Raw genomic sequence first — 18,464 nt, 5'->3', positions numbered from 1 at the left:
TGACTCCTCTCCTGCGCGAGCTGCATTGGCTTCCGGTGGACTTCCAGGTGCGCTTCAAGGTGTTGGTGATCACCTTTAAAGCGCTCCATGGCTTAGGGCCAGGGTAATTACGGGACCGCCTTCTGCCACCAATAGCCTCCCACCGGCCAGTTCGCTCCCACAGAGAGGGCCTCCTCAGGGTGCCGTAGGCCAGACAATGCCGGCTGGCGACCCCCAGGAGGAGAGCCTTCTCTGTGGTGGCACCTACCCTATGTAACAATCTACCCCCAGAGATACGAGTGATCTCCGACCTCCGGACTTTTCGTCGGGCCCTAAAAACTTATTTTTTTCAGTTAGCCGGTCTGTCTTGATTTTAGGGTTAGTTTTAAAATTTTAATATTGATTTTAAATTGACAAGTTTTAAATTACGGGCTAAATTTATAAATTATTTTATCTTTATTTTTAACTGTGATGTTATGTATAGATGTTTTTATTTTGGCTGTTCACCGCCCTGAGTCCGAAAGGAGAAGGGCGGTATAGAAATTTGAATAATAAATAAATAAATAAATAAACTTCACAATTCATGTTTGTTCAGAAAATTAATTCAGAATTTCCAGTTTCCTTTGGGGAATCAATTCAATTTGCAATTTCGATACTATTGACATTAGGTTTCCCTGTTGAAATTTCACAATGACAAAGGAATCACAGTGTGGGCTTGAGAAAAGTGGATTATTTGTAAATGTTAGTAACTACCCTGCTCAAAATCTAAATCGGTATGCTAAATGCTACACAGCCTCTTCAAGCACATTAGCTAATCCAGCAAGTCTCCATTGTACACCACATGCTGATTTCTTTACAAAGTGTGTGAGATCTAACTTATTAAAAACAAGTACCACTCACAAGCAAGGAAGGAAGATCATGTGTGAGACTTTACGCAATGAATATCAGCCCACATTCATAGTCATGCTGTTTAAGATGCAATAATTGAAATGAATAATTGAAAGTCCACAGTCATCTTTAACTCATCTCAATTAGCTTCAGAATAAATTCTGGATAAACCAAAAGGCCCAATATAATAAAAAACAATGAAACGCCTGATACATAATTTAAGGGAAAATGACTTAATACACCTACTGTATTTTTCAGAGTATAAGATGCACTGGAGTTTAAAACACGTCTACCTTTTTTGGTGAGGAAAAGAAGAAAAAGAAATCTCCCACTGCCTCTGCGCAATTTTGCTTCGTTGCAGCAAACAGACTGCTTTACTTTCATTTTCGTTTTCAGCATAGGTTGATTAGCACAAGGAAAAAAAAAATCTGCTCCAGCAATTTACCTCTTTGCAGCAAGCAGCAGAGCCCTGCACAAAACAGCTGAGAGCAAATCAGCTGAGAGTTGGGAGGCCGATCCAATCAAATTGTGCTAATTAGGTTGTATTGAAACTGAAAGGAGCTGTTTTTTCTTGCTGTTTGCTTGCAAGGAGGTAACTGCTGGAGGCAGAGGCCAAAGGGTGGGGGCCAGTGGGTGGGCGTGGCTACATTCGGTGTATAAGACGCACCTAAATTTTCACGTCTTATACTCTAAGTTTTTTCCTTTCTTTTAGCCATCTGAGAACTAGCATTTGGTTGTAAATTAAAATTGAGACAAATAATTCAACGGGGCAAGCAGCACATTAGCAGAAAATACAAAATCATGAGTCCCAGTCCTTCAATCATATAGTAGAAAGCTATTAAGATAAATTTAGTGTTTGATATAATAGTTTCATTTCAACCCATAGTTGTAACTTTTTACCAAGATGTCTAAAAGTTCTCATGATGAATGTTGATTACCCAGCTTTTTTTTTTCTTATTTCAGTAGATTATTTTACTGGGTAGTATGTATTACTAAGAGGCAAGTGCTTCTGCTTATTCTATTTATTTGTTTATTTTTGCTTTTTAGATTCCATCAGGTGCCATTCCTGTAGGTATTTTAAGTGTGCTTTCTTTTTGCTGTGTTACTTTTACCTTTTACCTAATGAAGCTTTTTTAAAAATTAATTTTCTTTTACACAAAAGCTATTTTATACAATAGTGTTTGAAACTATCACAATTCTTTGTGCTTTCTTTGAAAACTACTTGTTGTTAAAGCAAATTTCATCATTTGGTTTCAAAGCTAAAACTAGATTTGATATTCTACTCATTTGCTACCTTTCTACTATTGTCTTCAAAGTTCAAAACAATAATTTATTCTCTACTTTCAAAAATGAAAAGTGAAAGCTTTCATTTTCCTATACAACAAATACAAACTAACTGATTACAGCTTGCCATGTTAATTCTCATTTATTATTTTACTTACCCTGTTTCCCTGAAAATAAGACATCCCCTGATAATAAGCCCAATCGGGCTTTTGAGCATATGCGCTAAAATAAGCCTCCCCATCTAAAATAAGCCGAAAATATTTAAACATAGAGCTGGAAATCAGGTAAGAGAGCAAGAGGAGTCCCATCTTGCTCCATGCGCTCCAAAATAATTATACCTCCCCGAAAATAAGGCCAAACGCTGATTTTGGGGTTCAAAAAATATAAGACAGGGTCTTATTTTCAGGGAAACACCGTCTTAAACAAATTTCTATAGTTGTCCATCTATCAAGAAAAATTAAGCAGAAATTAAAAATTAAAATTAGAAATTAAAACCAGAATAGAATTAACAAAACTAATTTAAAGAAATGTATTTTGTATTTAAGTATACGGTACTTAATATGCTTATGAGCAAGAACCATTTAATGCAGTAAAACCTACCTCTATAACTAACGGTAGAAACATGAGTGAATATTTTTCTTGATTGTTCTTTGCGTCTGTGTTTCTAAGTTTCAGACAAACATATATTTGGCCAAAATGCAGGAATCACCGCACTTTTTTTTCAACTTAAGCTATATTTTTATTAGGCTATTTTGTAATACTGTACTCTTTTGAGCATCTCTTCTACTTTATGTGAAGAGATGCTTTATATAGCAGTCTTTTCTGCAATACTGCTTGATCTCAAGATTAATGTTTAAAAGAGAGCCAATGGGGGGAGAAAATCCTCAATATATCAAGAATATAGTTCTTTCCCTGATTGCTGGTTCTTTCCATATGATTGCAGTGTTGTGGTTATACTGCTGAAGTATACTGTATGTCTGTATTACTAGGGCTACCAATCCTGCACTGTAAAAATACAGATTACTACTATGCAACAAAGAAAGCAATATATATATATATATATATATATATATATATATATATATATATATATACATATGTATGTATGTATGTATGTATGTATGTATGTATGTATATGTATACACACACACACACACACACACACACACATATATATATATATATATATATATATATATATATATATATATAGAGAGAGAGAGAGAGAGAGAGAGAGAGAAATATAGATATATAGATATAGATATAGATATAGATATGTAGGTTCTTTGGTTAATCGGGTTTTCTCCCGCGTAAAATTGGAAGTGTCTTGGCGACGTTTTGACGAAGTCTCATTCGTCATCTTCAGGCTGGTGTTTTCGGCTTTGTGCTACAAAGCCAAAAACACCGGCCTGAAGATGACGAATGAGATTTCGTCAAAATGTCGCCAAGACACTTCCAATTTTATGAGGGAGAAAACCCGATTAACCAAAGACCTACATACAAACACCCGCGAAAACCTCAAAAAACAAATATATATATATGTATAGCTGATGAAGGGAGGATAACTTGTGGCTCAGAAGGTTAATTCAACTGTCTAGCATGCAGGAAGCCCAAGTTCGAATCCAAGTAAGGGTATGGCTAGCTGATGAAAGCTAAAAAGCTTGAAATAGATCTATACTACTCTCCCATTATTTCTTTATCAGCAAAATATAAATTTGGTATAAAATGGTTTGTCATGAATGCGACTGCTTGAAGGCTCCTGAATTGGAGCTGAAAGGTGAAAGGGAGCAGAATACCCCCTCCCACATGTTGGGGTAGACCAGGTGTCTCGATAGAAAAACACTATATATATATACAGGTGAAACTCGAAAAATTAGAATATCATGCAAAAGTTCATTTATTTCAGTAATGCAACTTAAAAGGTGAAACTAATATATGAGATAGACTCATTACATGCAAAGCGAGATAGTTCAAGCCTTGATTTGTCATACTTTTGATGATTATGGCTTACAGCTCATGAAAATCCCAAATTCACAACCTCAGAAAATTAGAATATTGTGAAAAGATTCAATATTCTAGGCCCACTCTAATCAGCTAATTAAGCCATAACACCTGCAAAGGGTTCCTGAGCCTTTAAATGGTCTCTCAGTCTCTCAGTCTGGTTCAGTAGGAATCAGAATCATGGGAAAGACTGCTGACCTGACAGTTGTGCAGCAGAAAACCATCATTGACACCCTCCATAAGGAAGGAAAGCCTCAAAAGGTAATTGCAAAAGAAGTTGGATATTCCCAAAGTGCTGTATCAAAGCACATTAATAGAAAGTTATGTGGAAGGGAAAAGTGTGGAAGAAGAAGGTGCACAAGCAGCAGGGATGACTGCAGCCTGGAGAGGATTGTCAGGAAAAGGCCATTCAAAAGTTTGGAGACTTTCACAAGGAGTGGACAGAGGCTGGAGTCAGTGCATCAAGAGCCACCACACACAGACGGATCCTGGACATGGGCTTCAAATGTTGTATTCTTTGTCAAGCCGCTCCTGAACAACAAACAACATCAGAAGCGTCTTACCTGGGCTAAAGAAAAAAAGAACTGGTCTGTTGCAGTGGTCCAAAGTCCTCTTTTCTGATGAGAGCAACTTTTGCATATCATTTGGAAACCAAGGACCCAGAGTCTGGAGGAAGAATGGAGAGGCACACACTGCAAGATGCTTGAAGTCCAGTGTGAAGTTTCCACAGTCTGTGTTGATTTGGGGAGCCATGTCATCTGCTGGTGTTGATCCACTGTGCTTCATTAAGTCCAGGGTCAACACAGCCATCTACCAGGAGATTTTGGAGCACTTCATGCTTCCTTCCGCAGACGAGCTTTATGGGGATGCTAACTTCATTTTCCAGCAAGACTTAGACATCTGCCCACACTGCCAAAAGTACCAAAACCTGGTTCAATGACCATGGGATTACTGTGCTTGATTGGCCAGCAAACTCGCCTGACCTGAACCCCATAGAGAATCTATGGGGCATTGCCAAGAGAAAGATGAGAGACATGAGACCGAACAATGCAGAAGAGCTGAAGGCAGCTATTGAAGCATCCTGGTCTTCCATAACACCTCAGCAGTGCCACAGGCTGATAGCATCCATGCCACGCCGCATTGAGGCAGTAATTGATGCAAAAGGGGCCCAAACCAAGTACTGAGTACATATGCATGCTTATACTTTTCTGAGGTCTGATATTGTTCTATGTACAATCCTTGTTTTATTGATTTCATATAATATTCTAATTTTCTGAGATTGTGAAATTTGGGGTTTTCATGAGCTGTAAACCACAATCATCAAAATTATGATAAATCAAGGCTTGAATTATCTCGCTTTGCATGTAATGACTCTATCTCATATATTAGTTTCACCTTTTAAGTTGCATTACTGAAATAAATGAATGTTTGCATAATATTCTAATTTTTCAAGTTTCACCTGTATGTATATATGTGTGTGTGTGTATATATATTCTGCCTTTATAGTGATAGTGAAAGATTTTACAACTCAGATTTAATTGCAATCACTATTACAGGTAGTCCTTGACTTATGACCCGCAATTGGGACCACAATTGAACTCTGTTGCAAGGTGGTTGTTAAGTGAGTTGCACCCAATTTTGCTACTCTTTCTGCAAAGCAAATCACTGGAGTTGTTCAATAAATCATGCAGTCATTACATGAATCCGACTCTATTGGCTTTGCTTGTTGGGTAGGTCACAAATGACAATCACTTTTATGATCTATGATGCTGCAACCGTTGTAAATACATGTCGCTTGCCACACCACCTCAATTTCGATCATGTGACCATATGGGAAGCTGCAATGGTTCTAAGTATGAGGACTGTTTACAAGTCACTCTTTGCAGTGCCATTGTAACTTCAAATGCTTGCTAAATGCTAAATGTTTATAAATCAAGGATTATTTCTTTTCAGATCATTCAAAAACCTCAATTTTCAAATTAATCAATAGATGAGCTGACATGCTAAACATCTTCACAATAATATTGTAAAAATATTCCATTATTAAATATGATTACATGAAGAGAGAGAAAAAAATCATTGCAATATTTTTGGAAAAGAGGAAGTCTCAATATTGTGCCTCTTGGTCTGAAAATTGATGGTATTAAATCAGTCCTTTATTTCTCTGTACTGCCTTGAAGCCCAATGGTTTTCTGTTAGCACAGTATCCTTTATCTGGGAAAATACTATTTAACTTCAGGAGTACTGTCCCTTGCTATTTCTGTGGTGCACAGGGTTGTGTTACTTATTCAGAGGTGTAGAGTTAACTATTCTGCACAGAATTGGAACAAATCAGGTCAAGAATGAAATTCAGGAATGAAGAGAGAAAAATGTACTATTTCTGCAGGGTGTTTGACTTGCTTATTTTTAATTCTTTTGTTTCTCGTCATCTTTGATTATAATGTTAAAGTATGGATTGTCAAGCTATGCTACACTGAAGGCAATTTGTCAGGTTGATTGTTTTTTCAATATTTTTAACAATTCCGTAGCGATTGTTCATATACCAGAAAATCATATGAATTAAACTGGAGGGATCCATCACTGTCATTCTTGTACTTTGTATCTCCAGATGATATGGTCCCTTTTTGGTTTTTTTTAAAAAAGATCATTCATAGCCATAAAAATTAACATCACAATCTTTTTGTTATATATTGCAAAATCCACAGCTCCAAACCAATTGCCAAAATTTCAAAGCTACTGTGCTTTCCAACTGCATTAAGCATGCTGGCAATTTTCTCAAGACCTTCAATAAAAGCTGGTCGTTTTGAATCAGAAATTATCCTTTTTTCCATTGTTGCATTAAAATTCAGGTTGTTCACAATTGGCTTTCGTAGTGAATATATTGTCAATAAATCAAGCAGGTATTTTACTATAGTCTGATGTTTCTGTTCATATAGCAGATGGCAAAGGTTTTCAACCTCCCCTTGCTTTTTAGGTTTGTTCTAGAAATAATTGTTAATTACCAAATTGTCCTAAACCTGTTATGATCAGTGTTAGTTACTGAAGAAAATAATAAAGGTTTGTCTCTCATATTTTGGTTAAAAGCAGTGAACTGGGAATAGGGTTTTATTTTCCAATATCTTCCTCCAATTCAAGAGAGAAATTGCTATTCCAGCAATTTATGTTGATTACAATTTTCTCCTGAATGTCATTGTTAGTCCAGATATCTAATGCTATCATTAAAAAAGAGTCTTGATGTATGTATGTATGTATGTATGTATGTATGTATGTATGTATATGTATGTATGTATATATATGTAGGAGAATGTAAGAATGTAATCATCATCATCATATGTATGTATATATATGTAGGAGAATGTAAGAATGTAATCATCATCTTGTTTTACTTTGAAGACAAAGGACCCACTCCTCCACCTGTTCCTAAATGACTACAATACATTTTTCACTGTGACTCAGACTGGAATAGCCCGCTACCTCACCTTACTTCAGCCAGTTGACAGAGAATTTCAGCAGCTATACACATTTTCGGTAAGCAATGGGGATTTTAAGAGTTTTGTTAGAATGGCACTGGTAATCTTTTCAACTATTGCAAAAGCTAAGCAATTGAAATTTAATTTGGCAGAGATCTTAAGAAAACTGTTAGAATGTCATAGAATTGAACAAGCTATGCAACATAAAACAATAAAATGATCAGGCTTTGCACCACATATTAATAGCAACACTCTAAGTAAAGTTAAAACTTACAAAACTATGTAGTTATACAAATTTAGCTGATGGGTCTCTAGTTGATCTGGTAAAGTGTTTACATTCAGCCATACAGTTGGAAAGGTAGATTAGAGTTAAGTTTAGGCTTGAATAGTATCAGAACAAAACTAAAAACAAACAAAAAATAGGACCACAGGATTGCCAACAGATAGCTGTCTAAATTCTGCTTGAAACTATGCAGTGAAATCTATCTACCTTTCATTTAAACCATCATTTCTAGTTTTAGCTCATGGCAATTGATTAAATGTTGCCCCTGCACAAGTGATACATGGCTTTTCTCCAGGAATTTTCTGGTCATTTACTGAATGCAGCCCTCATACTTCAGACCAAGGTTTTTCAAACTGTATTCCTCTAAAACCTAGCATTTCTTGAAAAGTTGTAAGAAATACTGGAACACTACAGAGTATGGCTACTGGGTGTATCTTATAGATTTTTGACTGCGAATCACGAAAATAAGCACATACCGTTTTATAGAAGTCTTCTGTTTTTACACAGTGACAGTGTACACCCTGTTGGCTATGTTGTGAACATTAGAGAAATATACAAAAACATGGAGATGTTGTTGAAGCACATTCAGTACACCAAATACAACTTGGAATATCATGGAGATCTAAAAGTAATGGCTCTGCTGCTTGGAATGCAGCTCAGTTATACTAAGTAATGGTGTTACATGTGTAAATAGTTCACCCCTGCAAGAGACTCACAACAGATTAAACAGGAGTAGCCACTCTGAAAGAATTTGGTTCCAGGTCAGAAAAATATGGCACATAAACCACTTGTTGATCCGACAAAGATATTTTTTGGCTCCACTTCACATAAAATTCAGAACGATGATTTTTTATTTTTATTTTTTTGTGAAAGTGATGAACAAGGAAAATGAAGACTTTCATTATTTGAGATTGATGTTTCCAAGAATAACTCATGCCAAGATTAAGGAAAGCATTTTTGTTGGTCCACAGAATAGATACATCATCAATGACAAGTGGTTCGAAGATCTGTTAGTGGAGCCAGAGAAAATCACCTGGAAAGCATTCAAGGATGTTCTTGAAATTTTTCTTGGCAACAACAGAACACCAAACTACATTCAGCTGGTTGACAAACTTGTTACAGCATACAAGACCATGAAGTGCAACATGTCACTGAAGATTCATTTTCTGCATTCATACTTGGACTTTCCTTCCCAATAATTTAGCTGCAGTCAGTGATAAATGGTGGACGTTGCCACAATGGAAAAATAGTATCAGGGTAACTGGAATCCATCAGTGCTGGCTGGCTATTGTTGGACAGTGCAGTGAGATGCATTCGACCCTGAATGCAAGTGAAAATCACTTTTAACCCTGTTGAACTTGTGCAGTGTGTCAGAACTTTATGCTGTTAAGTACATTATAGTCATTAGAAGTTAATTTCATATTTTTCAAGATTCCTATATGATACAATCATTCTGAAATTATATTCGTGTTCCATTTGAAGGGATCTATCATAATCACCAAATATTTTGCAGGAAGCAAAACTTTTTGATTAAAAATGGTTGGCGACTAGGATTAAGGGCAAAGAGAAAGTTCACTCAACTGCACTCAGTTTTTCTAAATGCCTCTTGAATAAGATGCAACAACTCACCAGTAAAGGTAGTCCTCACTTAGCGACCACAATTGGGATCTGCAAATCATGTGACCACAATGGATTTATGGCATCACTTCCCTCTTGGTCATTTTCACTGCAGTTGTTAAGAAAAACATTGCATAATCGCGACTTATATGTTTTTTTTTCCTGCATTCTCCATTAATTCTTCTTGTCACAAGCTAATTGGGTAGTACACAAATAGCAATCACATATACTTCAGTTGCAACATGCCCAAATGGTAATTGCATGACCACAGGAATTGCAACATTTATAAACAAGGCATGAAACTGTTTGGCTTCTTCAAATTCCCTTGATCCATCCAACTCATTGAAATTAACATTCCTGATAACTACTTTATGTTTAAAGTATTTTTACTTTAATTTGCAGTATTTTATTTTAAATTGTCCATGTTTGTTGAAAAGAATTGTTAATCGTTATTAAAACATCTTACATAGGTTTTATTCCTGCCAGTTTGATCTAGAAAGCAAGAAAGCAGGAGATTGTGAGTCCTGCTTTAGACATGATATCAGCTAGGTCACTTTTAAGCCAGTCACTCTCAGCCTAACCCACCTCATAGTGTTTTGGTTGTAGGAGAAGGTAGGTGGATATGTTCGAATCCTTGAGTTATTTGTAGAAACAATAAAGGTTGGATACAAACAAGCAAACAAATAAATAGTTATGTGCCCTTTTATCAATGTCTTGAAAACATTCTAGACTTTAGGTATCTTATTGTATTTCCAGATAATGTTTGTGTTTTAATAATGTTGTATAATAATGTTGATAATGTTGTAGCTTGCTATGCTCTTTGTTTTATTTTTTTAAAAAAGAAAACTATTTAATTTGCAGGCTAATGACAGTAATAAAAAGTATATACAAATCTATGTTACTGCAGTCTTTGGAAGAAGAAAAATATAATGAAAGTATGTTCCTTGGATAAAAAAGTAACAAAATGTTGATCCTCACTTTAGAATACTTTATCTACATGATAATTAATCATTTGAAATTTGTTAGAATTATTTTTCTGCAGAGACACATTTTTACACATTAGACAGGAAAAATTGTGCTAATCTAAAACTACCCATGGATCCCTATAGATATAGATAAATAACTTTGATTGTAAATTCAGATGAATATGAACCAAAAATATAGTTTAATTCCAGACTAAATGAGAACAAACTTAATGCTATTAAAATCGATCAGATCTAAAATGAGTCATTTGAAATGGGAATTAAACATATACCATCCATAATGGGATCTATAAAGAATATCATAAAATAATAATTTTAATTTCAAATAACTTTGTTAAATGCCAATGATTTTTTTTTAGATGCAGTTTTGTGTGAAATGTATTTTATGCATTTGAAATACATGCTTAGAGGTTGCTTCAAAGGAATTGGTTTCTTAAGTGTTCAAACTAGTGAGTTAGTAATTAGTAATAACAAGCAGCAGAACTTTTTATATACATTATATCACAACTATTTCTTTACGTCTGTTTATTCTGAAGATTACAGCTTCTGATGGGGTACAAGAAAGTTTTCCAGTCACAATCAATATTTTTGTGCTTGATGCAAATGATAATTCTCCAACCTTCTCAAACATATCATATAATGTGAAGATCTATACAGACATGAGGCCTGGAGAAAGCGTTATCAAGGTAATAAAACAGTTTCTTTTGTCTGCATTTTCAGCCAATTTTTTCCTAAAAATAATAAGTCATTTGAAAATAAATTTGTGTAATGGAACAAAGGGAGTTATGATATAACCTTAGAAAGAGAGCATAAAATTCAAATGCATTTATTATTGCTATAAAGATCGGAAATCATTTCTTTATACTGTCTTTTCTCATTTTTTTTCTTTTTCCCCCTATTTTTCTCCTTTTTTATTTCTTTGTTCTTTTCCCACCACTTTTCTTTTTTTCTTTACATGTTCTGTTCTGCAAAAGTACTTTAATAAAACATAATTTTAAAAATGAAAATAAGTTTGCGTAGGAGGAATTAAACTGTTCTTAGGATCGTAATCTCTGCTACTTGCTAAAATCTTCTAAAAAGCTGTACCCCTATAGATACACTTAAAATAGGACATGATTGCTAATCAAATAGACTCATGTTTAATGACAGACAAACTAATTGCTCCTTCGCTGTTAAGCTTCTCCAACAAGTTGAAAAAAATATTCCATTGCAAACATTATTAGGGTTATTTAGGTAACTGACCAATATAAAAAATATATTAAAAAGGTTACTTTTTGGCCTCGAATGGAAAAGAAATATAATATTGTCTGTGGATGAAGAATAAAGGCTGCTATGTAAGTATAAAGGCCAAGCCTAGGAAGCAATGTGAGAAAAGGTGTGTGTTTCTTGCTGTTGCTGAAAGGAATAATAATTTACAGAGAAATTTCATTTGGTCTAGAATATCGGCTGTTTCAAACCACAATTGTAATATTATCAAAATAATTGCCACATTCCCTGTATAGGTCTGAATGTTAAACAAGGTTATACAAGAAGGAAAAAATAAGAAACAGCAAAAGAAATGAAAACTAGGAAAGGAAAAAGAAAAGTAGATTTAGATTACACCAATATCATTCATAATACCTCTAAATATCTTTTTAAATCACCATTGCTTCTCTAGATTCATATACCAATTTTTCTTCTTCAAATTACCTCTTTTTGTTGAATTTGTCAACTATATCCAACCATTAAACTTAATGTTTCCTCTCAAACTATTCACTCTTTCCCCCTTAATTTTTTTTAAATAATCATTTCTTTCACTCTTTCCTTTGAAAAGACCAATTATTGTCTACTTTTTCTACCAGCATTTAGTCTTAAAATATATCCATTCACTTTCACCTCTTCCCCAAACATTCTATCAATCTCCACTAATTCATCTATTTGCTCTGGGTTTTGTCTTTTTTATATAACTTGCATCTATTCACTGCATTTACCCTGGCTAAAAGGCTTTGCTAGCTGAATGCAACTAAAACAAGATTATTGCCGAATCTTCGTTAACAAAATTTATTAAAAGGGTAAGAGGCAAGAGTATTGAATTCTAAATAACTGTAGTACCTTTACTTCAGAATCCATTTTTTTTTCAGTTCATTTAAAAAAGTCAAATAAATAGGATTGAAAACTTCATTGGTTTCTTCCTAGTAGCATTCTTGAGAATTGGTGTAAATGGCAGCTATCCTCAATTAATGTTTCTCTAATGTCATTCCTTATACATTTATCTATAACTATGTTTCCTTGGGGGAGTGTGTGTATGATATAATTAGTATATAATTATATAATTCTTTTAAATTTCTACTTTCAATGTTTCCTATTACTTTGATATCTAATGCCCATCACAGCTTGGTCAATTGTTATATTTATTTATTTATTTATTGGTTCGATTTATATGCCGCCCTTCTCCGGAGACTTGGGGCGGCTTACAATGCGTTAAGCAATAGCCTTCATACTTTTGTATATACCTGCTTAATAGGGCTTTCGGCCAGTGGTAGGATTCAAGTAATTTAACAACCGGTTCTCTGCCCTCATGATTTCTTCCAACAACCAATTCATCAAACTGCTCAGAAAGTTAACAATCAGATCTCCCGAAGTGATGCGAACTGGCTGAATCCCACCACTGCTTTCGGCCCCCCCATAAGCGGTGTTCTTTTTTATACAAAGTCAGCTTATTGCCCCCACAATCTGGGTCTTCATTTTACCTACCTCGGAAGGATGGAAGGCTGAGTCAACCTTGAGCCTGGTGAGATTTGAACTCGTAGTAATTGCAGGCAGCTGGCAGCAAAGTGCTACTTAACAGCACTTTAGTCCGCTGCACCACCAAGGCTCCTAATATTAAGCTACAAAAGTAATAAATTGACTGTCCTTAGTTGCATCCATGCCATATGAAGCATTCTTGCTGGTGGTAAGAATATAATATTGGTAAGTTTTGGCACATTTTGCTTAAAATTCCACAAGGATAACCAGAGCCTATTTTGACCCTGAGCATGCGGAATTCTGTTTTTGTGCAACTAAGGTGACTAGTTGGAAAGACTGCTTTGCATACTAACTGTTTCCTATGTCTCTCCAGCTAGGAAGATCATGCAGTGTCTTGACACTTCCAGGGTACAGTATTAATAAGTTATAACACTCAAGAAAATTACATTAATTATAATTATATTAATATATTAAAATTATATCTATTCAAGATATAGTGTTAATAAGTTTTATAATAAAGGAAGGTAGAAGCTGAGACATAACTAGATTATAGATTGGTTGAAAATTAAATCTTGCACATCTATTTTTGAATGACTTCTACCTTAATATTTTATGTTTTAAGATTTTTTTTGTAGGAAAACACTATTCTGATTTATTTTCTTTTAGTATTTTTAATAGAGAAAGAAAGATTCTTCCAATTATGAAACAACTTCAAGTATCACATACAAGAGAAAATAGGAGGATGCCTATATAAGAGAGCAAGTTTGATGTCATATTTTGAAATGCTGTTAACAAAACCCAAGTTACTAAAAACTGAGGGCATTAAGATAAAGATGTTACCAATTCATATTTGCCTTGAATGAGAAAAAATCTGTAAGAAAAAATCAGAAATAGTAATGTATAGCTGTCTTGATGAACCACCATAATCCAAAACTTTAATGTAGTATTTAAATTTACCTCTCTAGATTGAATTGATGTCCAATGAATCAATTGACTGAATCAATTTTTCATACTGAAAAGCTGTTCTCTGAGTTACAGAAAATCACTGGTTTGTTTTGAGAGCAACAATATGCAGCTAAAAGGTACCTAGAGGGGAAAAATAAATACAAATACAAATACAAAATTATTTCAACCAGGTTTTGTTATTTCAAAGATTTTTCTGATAAATAGAAGGATTATGGGACATATGTCTCAGGACTGACACTTGACCAAATAGTTTTCTCCTGATAACCTCCCTACATTCACCAATACCTTCTATATTTAAAAAGTTTATAATCGTTATTGGCTGACTGATCATGATAAATTTTCAGATCATTTAATAATAAACGCATGAGTCATCCCAGCATTGCCAGCTATTCATAGTGTTTGTACTATTTATGTTGATTCTTAAGTAGATTTAAAGAGATAATCCAAGCACTTTCAAGGCTGATTCTCTAGATAATTATTGCTTTTCCCTAATTCAGACCTGACTGCCCTTAAAATCCTCTCTTTGTGCAATTAAAATAGAACATATTTGGATTTTGAGACTGATGAAAACTGTTAGCTACTTATTTCTCTGAATGAAAGAATGACCATGAAAGGATCTATTATACGGGTTTGATTTCTTCATTAATTGACTGGCTACAGCCAATTGAACTCTAGGTCTCTGCCTTTCTCAATGATATATTAACCATAATTTTCAGAACTCTAATAAAGAATTTTATAGTTCATTAAATAGTTTTTCCTTTTAGGGATTTTTTCCCTTAAATTTTCTGGTTATGGGGATTATTTTTTCTTTAGCATCTCTTGTACAGTACAGCTTCTTTAGGAATAGAAGTTGAAATAATTTCATGGTTTTGAAAATAAACAATAAAAATTAATGCTATTGTCTATCCACAACTTCTGTATTTTATTCCTGATCTATTTTTTTGCCTGCTATTTCTTGGTACGTGTCTGGTCCTTTCCAACTAATCTCTTCTTTGCCTACATTTCTCTTTTTCAGTAAAATGAACTACAGCATAGTTCCTAATTAGAAAGAAAAAAAAAATTAAATCTGGGTCACGGTTCCTTCTATTATAAAGGAATTTTCTAATCCTGCCAATGGAAAATAGAGATTAAGTTTGAGAAGATTGGTATATAACTGCACTACATTAGTACCTCAGAACTCATTGTTAATTGGTTCCGGGAGGTGCAATGAGTACCAAAAACAATGAGTACTGAACAAATTATGAGGAGTAATGTAGTGAGTAACAAGGCAGCCAATACCAACAAGTTCTAGCTTATGTGTTGAGCATGAAATAAATTATGAGAACCGGAACAAAATTTTCATGTCAAAATGTGTTGAGTATCAAATTCAATGAGTTTCAAAGCCGTTGAGTACCAGGATACCACTGTATTAAATAATCACCTGAATTTTCTCTGTATGTGTCCATGTGTTATTTTTCTTCCTTAACAGTCTGTATTTTTGTAGCTGTCTACATTCATGAAATGTAGACAATTGAAAATTAAATGAAATGCATGTTCTAGGATGGAAGAATCTTCAGAAGATAATAAATGGAAATTAAAATCAAAGTCCTAGATGCCAAAATGGATAACGGGGTTAATTTTATTGATATTAAGCTGGTCACAACTGCATTGCATCCTAGCCTCATATGTTTTAGAACATTTGATTCAGAAGAAATTAGATTATTGAGTTTGGTTTTGTTGTTTTTGTTCTTGTTGTTTTGTTTCAGCTTGAAAGTTAGCTAGACCTAGTCTAACACGATGTCACATTGTTTGAGCTATCTTGAATAATTGCTACAGTAGAAATGTGAGATATAAATCAAATGAATATATAAAAAAACACTTGGGATTTCTCCCAAGATTTCGACAAAGGTTGTCAGCTGTCACAAATAATGTATATCCAAGTGTTTTCAGAATACACATAGTGCTTCATAGCAATGGCCTGGATTTCACACAGTCTTCACATACTTCAGACAGCCGTAAAATATGAATAGTGTTCTCTTCATTTTTTTTTAAAAAAATGATCTGACACAAAGTTTTCAAAGTCTAAATGTCAATGGAGATTCTTAGTCATTCAGGTCATGGTTGTCTCAAAGGTGTTTTTTTTTCAAGAGGCAACTGGACTTTCTTGTTTTTCTTTGAAGACTTATCCAAGAAGCTTCTTCAGCTCTGACTGGATGGTGGAGAATGGAAGGATTTATATTCTTTGCAGACAGCTGGAACTGCTGTCCACATTTTGGACAGAGAGGACCGCTGGTTTGAAAGAGGTCATCTATTGAATAGCCTTCTTTCAACAGGGGGGGGGATACGACATCAGCATAATATCATAAATTTCATATTGTCTATGGAGATTCTCAGTCACCCAGGTCATAGTTGTCCCAAAGGTGCTTTTTCAAGAGGCAACTGGACTTTCTTGTTTTTCTTTGAAGACATTTCACTTCTCATCCAAGAATCTTCTTCAGCTCTGACTGGATGGTGAGGAATTGAAGGATTTATATTCCTTGCAGACAGCTGGAACTGCTGTCTACATTTTGGACAGAGAGGACCGCTAGTTTGAAAGAGGGATCAAAGACGCCATCTATGTCAAAATTGAACAGTACTCTCTCAACAGAGGTGGAGGGTATGACATCATCTATCTCCGATCTACAACACAGTCCTTTTAGCAATTCCAAGAAGGCTCCACACCCATTTGCACTAGTCAGGTGATCCTGAGGACACAGATAAACCTCCAAGTGGCCTCAATGACTCTCTAAAAGAATTCAAATGACCAGCTGTCCGCAAGGAGTATAAATCTTTCCATTCCCCACCATCCAGTCAGAGCTGAAGCTTATCTTGGAGGAGAAGCGAAACATCTTCAAAAAAACAAACAAACAAACAAGTACAGTTGCCGCTTGAAAAAAACACCTTTGAGTTTTCTAATTGTTATATAAAAAATTAGTGACAAACAGAATGCACAAGATTGAGTTTTACAATTTCTGGTTGTATTTATATTATCTTCAGTCTTGTGGCCTTCTCAAGTGAGTAAAGACTGGCTGTACCTTTCAGGGAAGACTGCATTTTAACACCATGTGGACACAAATTCTCAGTCCTAATTGCACAATTCACTGAAATAATACTTCTTACAAACATAACTTTGCTAAAGAAATGTGCTTTGACCTTATAAAAAAAACTCTTGGATTACCTAAATTCTCCAGTTCTCATATGTTGTTGTTTTTGTCTAAAATTCCATGACTGTTTTAGACTCCACATGATATTTATTGGGAGGTTCTTCAATTTTATGAGGCACCAAGAAAGCCTTGATTCTTGATAACAATGGAAAAGTGCTTAATAAAATAGTCACATATTTAATCTTATGATCATAAAAATATGTCTTCATCCTCATTCTTTTAACACTGTATTCATTCTGTTCTCCCATTTAAGTATATAACAGAATCCAGACCTGATGTCACAGATTTCTCATAGATTTCTTTCGTGTATTTTTATTTTATTTTATTTTATTTTTATTTATCAAATTTAGAAACTACCCATCTCCCTCACAGAGGGACTCTGGATAGTGTACAAACAAATTTCTTTCCCTACTTTTTCCTTCATTCTTAATGGTAGTGGCCAAGAGAAAATAGTCATCCCACATCGAATGGAGTCTGAATGAATAATTGAGGCAGTTTATAAATATTGCAGATCAATAAATAATCTCTTGCTCCATATTAAGTGTAAGGCTAAGACCACAAACAAATGAAGAACCCATCTGTAGGAGCTATGTACATTTTGTGATGGCAGACCCCAATAATTTATTAATCCAAAGGTGTCAGCCACGCTGTTCCATGACAATTTTTACAATACGATTCAAACAGCTAAAATAAATATATGCTAATAGCGAATGACTCTGAGAAATGGTCTTATTGAAGTGTGGTAGTTGGAAAGCAAAACTGCCTAAGCAAAACAACTGCAAGTTTCAATTTATATCAGCAGGAAATAATCACGTTAGGCATTTGGGAATGAGACCAATTTGCCCGAACTTTTTAGTTCATGACAGATATTGAACTACAAGAGTCAAGATATCTTATTAGCTTTTCCATGTTTTGGCCAAAAATATCTCTGGTAATGAGAACTCTGTCCAGCTGAACTAAACTTTGTTTAAAAATGACAGTAACAAATGAAATGTGGCATTACTATAAAAGACACAGTATTGTTAAAGACAGGATGCAATGTAAGTTTCCTAGAGCTTTCTTTTTGCACAAAGCAAATCGGGCTTTC

At 34.6% G+C, this 18,464-nt stretch overlaps 1 protein-coding gene across 1 annotated transcript in view; it reads left to right on the top strand.

Annotated features, from left to right (window-relative positions):
• Positions 1-18,464, top strand: part of PCDH15 (protocadherin related 15) — a 403,619-nt gene that overhangs the window by 190,069 nt on the left and 195,086 nt on the right. The window contains exons 12-13 of the mRNA XM_070946499.1: positions 7,546-7,680; positions 11,042-11,191. Coding sequence (XP_070802600.1) covers positions 7,546-7,680; positions 11,042-11,191 — 285 coding nt within the window. The remainder of the gene's footprint in view (positions 1-7,545; positions 7,681-11,041; positions 11,192-18,464) is intronic.

Source organism: Pituophis catenifer, unplaced genomic scaffold, assembly GCF_029215685.1.
Source record: "Pituophis catenifer annectens isolate HBS135680 unplaced genomic scaffold, rPitCat1.0.hap2 SCAF_6, whole genome shotgun sequence".
Classification (NCBI taxonomy): domain Eukaryota; kingdom Metazoa; phylum Chordata; class Lepidosauria; order Squamata; family Colubridae; genus Pituophis; species Pituophis catenifer.
This window is presented reverse-complemented; position numbering and strand designations above follow the sequence as displayed.